The 5,204-nt window shown below is 32.2% G+C and overlaps 1 protein-coding gene across 1 annotated transcript; it reads right to left on the bottom strand.

Moving 5' to 3' along the window:
- Nucleotides 1-964: 964 nt before the first annotated feature.
- LOC21397781 (CLAVATA3/ESR (CLE)-related protein 43) lies at nucleotides 965-1,300 on the bottom strand. The gene has a single exon (XM_010105458.1). It carries the CDS (start codon nucleotides 1,298-1,300, stop codon nucleotides 965-967), a length of 336 nt encoding a protein of 111 aa, XP_010103760.1.
- Between the last annotated feature and the right edge of the window lie 3,904 nt (nucleotides 1,301-5,204).

Here is a 5,204-nt window from a genome sequence, read left to right as displayed (position 1 = left end):
TTTGGAGTGGAGCTAGTTAGCTTAACTTGGTGGCTATTTTCTGAGCGATTTTTTCTCATTAGTTGAATTAGATAACTTGAACCAATTAAGCATCACATATTTACCATCAATTCCATCAATCATACGGCTTTGATGATCAATATTAATGTTACGAGGAAAAACCTATAGCACGGCTAAAATTATTACAATCTAAAGGAAACTCTTATCACATACGCCAAACACACAACCGCATACATATATATATATATATATATGTGTGTGTGTGTGTGTGTGTGTGTATTGCATTGACGAAAGTACCATCACGAAAGAGAGAAACTGAGTGTTCAATAAAAAGACAGAACACAAACAGCGATAACCGAAGCATGTTTTCACCAAAACGGGTCACCCTTTTTCATTGAGACTTGGAGAAACAAGGCAATATTTTATTTCTGCTGAGCTTCAAAAATATCTGTTGTATTGTTGCAGTGTAAAAAGGCTACGAATCCCTGTTTGTAAAATTACATTTCTGCCACTCCGCCCCTTATCTTTTCTTCTTCCTCTACTTCCTTTCCATCTCAAATAAATTAAAAAAAAAAAAAAAAAAATCTTGGAAACGGTACAAACAGAGATTCTACAGCAGTACAAACAGTCGTCACTCTAAAAACCAAATTCTCGACTTCTTCTATACACATCATATGATCATCGTGCATTTCTGGGTTCTTAATAACCGCATGCTAAAAACCAAAAAAAAAAAAAAATAATAATAATAATAATAATAAAGGATTTCTTGATACCAAAATACCCCCGGTTTTCCCACCTAAATTACAAGAGCCCATCAAATTGCTAACACTAGTATGATGAGAAAAACGTGGGTATTTTGGCCAGAATTCAACAAAATTTCCCTTAAGAAATAAACCAAGGAAAAAAAAAAGGAAAAACTATTCATGAAAGGAAATGAAGAAGACGAATAATTAAATTTTACTGGCTAGTTATGGAGAGGATCGGGGCAACTGGGCACTCGTCGTTTGCTTTCTTCAAACCCCTTTTCGGTTTGGTTGAAATTAAGATTTCTTCCATTGAAGAACCTATCAAAGAACTCTTCTTCACTGCTCTTCTTATGATCATTACTATATCCCATCGCTGTAGAATCACCACCGTCGATTTGCTCGACCTTCCACGTGGCATCATCTCCGCGGAGCAACCTCGCCGCACCTGCTTTGCAGCACTCACGGCAGAGCCAAATCTGCGACATCGGAACGATCAGCAGAGCCACAACGCAAAAGTACAAAACTACCCTCCTCCTATCGCCGGCAAGCGACATCACCGGAAAGGGTATACCCACATAAAGTCAATGGACAAATCCGTCCAAGTCCCTCTCTTTTTGCCCTTTTGAAATGAAGTGACCGAGTACAAAAGTACTTAGAAAGAAGAAAGAACACACACACACACACACACACACACACACAAAAAACCTCTCACTTTGATCCTTTTCTTTTCTTCTCTTCTCCGAGGAAAAAGATTAAAAAAAAAAAAAAAAAAAACGGTTTTTAAATCTATTATAGGTGGTTTGCTTGGTGTGGGTGGTGTTGACAACGCAAGAGGCTTTTGAGATTTTTATTCTCTTCCCACTCTCTCGAGGCTATGACTTGTGAGTGATGAGCAAATGAATTGACGGCTATTATGTGTAATACGAGTTTTAAGAGAGAGAAATACAGTGAGGAGAGAGAAATGGCAGATGGGTGATGGAGCCTCAATGTCTCCACACTGGCCCACGTGATGAGAAAATAGCAGCGGTCTATAATGTCATGTGTTTAGAGTTTAAAATATATTATAACTGGCAATAACAGAAATACATTAAAAAAGAATTATATTTTTTTTTTGCTAATAAAAAAAATAAAAATAAAAAAGAATTGTATTACAAGCTTAGATAGGTTCATTCAAACCAGAAAATTACGTACACAAATAGTGAGGGCGCGAATGACTTCAAGATATAGGGACCCAACCCCAAATAAAAACTGCATTCACTAATAATTTTGAATGAAAACCCTTAAAGAGGAGAAACGTATTCCAAATTCTAATGAAAGAAAATCAAATAGACATGTCAACTTTTGCAAAGACAAAAATTGTTCCTTCAACTGCACTTTATAATCGACGAAAATTTTTGACTAAATGAGATTAAGGGTTCGTTTAGTTCGTTGATTCGAGTTTAAATGTGATTTTATATGAGAACTTTTTACTGAAGTAAAAAATTAGATGTTATTATTTTTAAAAACTTTTTATTGTAGCAAAACTCGAATCGGTGAAATAAATGAGGCCTAAAACACCTATAACATTAATGGTTCGTTTGGTGCGAGAATTTAAACTATGGTAATTCTAGCCATGATTCTGGAATCAGAACCATGATTCATAATTTTAGGTTTAAATCATGATTCTGAAGCCATGATTCAGAATTAGGGGTTTAAATCACCTTCAATCAAGAGGGGGTGGTTTTAGAATCATGATTTGAGCTAGTTTAAAACATCACATCAGATTCTGAATCATGATTCTGAATCATTCAAACTAAAAACTAATTCTGAATCATGATTCAGAATCATTCAAACCAAACACTAATTTAGAATCATGATTTAAAATCACTGTAAATAAATACTGATTCTGAACAATGATCCACCTACTAAACACACCCTAAAGCTACCTATTACACCACATAAAGTCAACCTTAGCTGATGACAAGACACACTAACAACATTAGACAGTGGGAAATCACCTTTGTTATTGCGTGACTAAAACCAAATTATTACAAAAAACACATAGCAACAAGTAAATGGAGGAAAGGCATCACCTCTATGGAAACAAGGAAAAACTAAAATCAAAGAAAAATTCTTAGGCCTCATTTCGCTGATTTGAGTTTAGAATTCGAGTTGAGATGTAATTTTATGTGAGAGTTTTTTACTGTAGTAAAAAAGTTAGATGTGACTGTTTGTGAGAGCTTTTTACTGTAGCAAAACTCAAATTCTAAACTCGAATCAGCGAAACGAAGGAGGCCTTAAATCACGAGAGAGAAATTTCTGACAACATAACAACTTTTGATGCCAAAAGAAACGGAGCAAGCACCAAATTTAGACAGTTAGGGCCTGGGGGCGCAACATAGTTATATATCTAGGGTCAAATGAGTATCAATTAACATGTAACTTTATCATAGAGATTTGTATTTAGTAAGGGGATTCGTACCCTAATTTGAATCATGGTTTATGGTTCGTTACGGTATTTTTTCTCATAAAAAATACACGTAAATTATAAATTTTATAGTGTGTACGTGTGCGTGTGTGTATATACAACATATTTATATACACATAAATCATAGTTCGCTACAGTATTTTTTCTCCATTGAAGAACCTATCGAAGAACTCTTCTTCACTGCTCTTCTTGTCATAGTTTCAAAACTCAAAGCATTTCCAAACTCAAATATTTAAAACCCTGAGAACATTATTCTCCTTTTTAAAGGTTTTTTTTTGTTTTTTTTTTCCTTTTTACCTCTAAGTTAAACATCATAAATTTTATAGTGTGTACGTGTGCGTGTGTGTATATACAATATATTTAGTATATATTATCGGATTGAAGGTGGCCGAGACAGGGAAGATTGCCCCATCCCTATATTGTATCCCTCATACCTAGATACTCATATCTATTATTGATAAGGATGTCATCCATGTTCCAGCATTGATAATGTAGAGAAAATTTTTCTTTGCATACGGATAGGGAACCTCTTAGTAGTGTATATTTCAATGAGTTCTATTTTTATTCAGCATTTTCATTTTTATAATTTTTTTTACCATATATTTAAGGTTAATACATCCTTAATTTTAGATCGTTGCATAAGTATCATCCAAATTACATTTAAGAGGAAAATACATACCTTTTGTTGATCAAGAGTTTATTTTAACTATAAAATATCCAAAATATCCCGAAGACAACCAAAAAAAAAAAAATACTGTTAGAAATTAAGAAAAAACAACTATTGTTGTTAGGATCTTAAATTTTACTCTTTCAAATACTAATTGACGTAATATATGATCAGTAATTAATCTTTTATTAAAGTAAATATTAAAAAATTGTTAAGAAAATTAATATTAAAAAGTAATCTCTTCAATAAAAGTGACAACTCGTAAATTAGTATAAAAAAATTGAGATTCTAACATTATTCATACCCTGTTGATTTTATTTCAATATAATTTTATGACTAGAAGACTCATTGCTACTTCTTTTTCTTAAAGATCAAATCATTTTTTATTCTTTGAAAGGAAACTGAAATTTCACTAAGCTGAAGTGACCAAGTCTCCTTTTACAAAGGAGCCAAGAAACTTTGACAAATAGTCAAATATATTGAGCGCGAACTGCCAACAGCAAATATATATATATATATATATATATATATATATACACATACATACATACACACACATATGCATATTTAAGCCGTGTCTATAGTTACACCAAGGTAATATGTAGAAGTAAAAACGTAACATGATATTTGTTTAATGTAACATTGATATTGAAAGGTGTAATAATAGTGGGAGATAATTTAATATCTAGGTATCTCACATTTTAAATGTCGGTATTATGTTAAACAAAGACTTTTTTTTTTATGAACACCCTCTTAACTTTACGAGTTTAGTAACTTGGTCCCGCGACTTTTTTAATCTTAGCAATTTACTCTCTAAACTTTGAAATTGGTTGTAATGTTTGTCAAATTCATAACAAAATTAAAAATTGAATTGATCCCCCAACATCAAGAGCGAAATTTTTTTTGAATTTGGGATTAATCGTTTTGGGAAAAAAATTAAGAGTTTTCCAATTTCAAAAAAAAAAAATCAATCTCGGTGCGAAAAAAAGACTAGAATTAACCTCATTAAACGTTAACATCGAGGAAACCGTCCAAATTTTTAATTTCATTTTCAATTTGACCAATATTGTAATGAATTTCAAAATTTAAGGGGTGAATTCTCAAGATTAAAAATTGATGACTAATTTGACAAACACGTAAGGTTGAGGGGAGTCGGTGCAAAAAAAAAGTCGTTAAACAAATGTCATGTTAGGTTTTATTTCTACACGTTTTGTTAATGGGACATATATATATATATATATTATCACTGGTATCTCAGAATTTTAAGGTTATTCTCAATTTATTCTCTAAATTTTAAAAACTCTTTACCCCCTAAATTTTGTAT

The sequence above is a fragment of the Morus notabilis genome, unplaced genomic scaffold (genome assembly GCF_000414095.1).
Source record: "Morus notabilis unplaced genomic scaffold, ASM41409v2 Scaffold6, whole genome shotgun sequence".
Lineage (NCBI taxonomy): Eukaryota > Viridiplantae > Streptophyta > Magnoliopsida > Rosales > Moraceae > Morus > Morus notabilis.
This window is presented reverse-complemented; position numbering and strand designations above follow the sequence as displayed.

Coding starts and splice junctions, on each gene's coding strand:
- LOC21397781 (XM_010105458.1), bottom strand. CDS start 1,300: ATGTCGCTTGCCGGCGATAGGAGGAGGGTAGTTTTGTACTTTTGCGTT.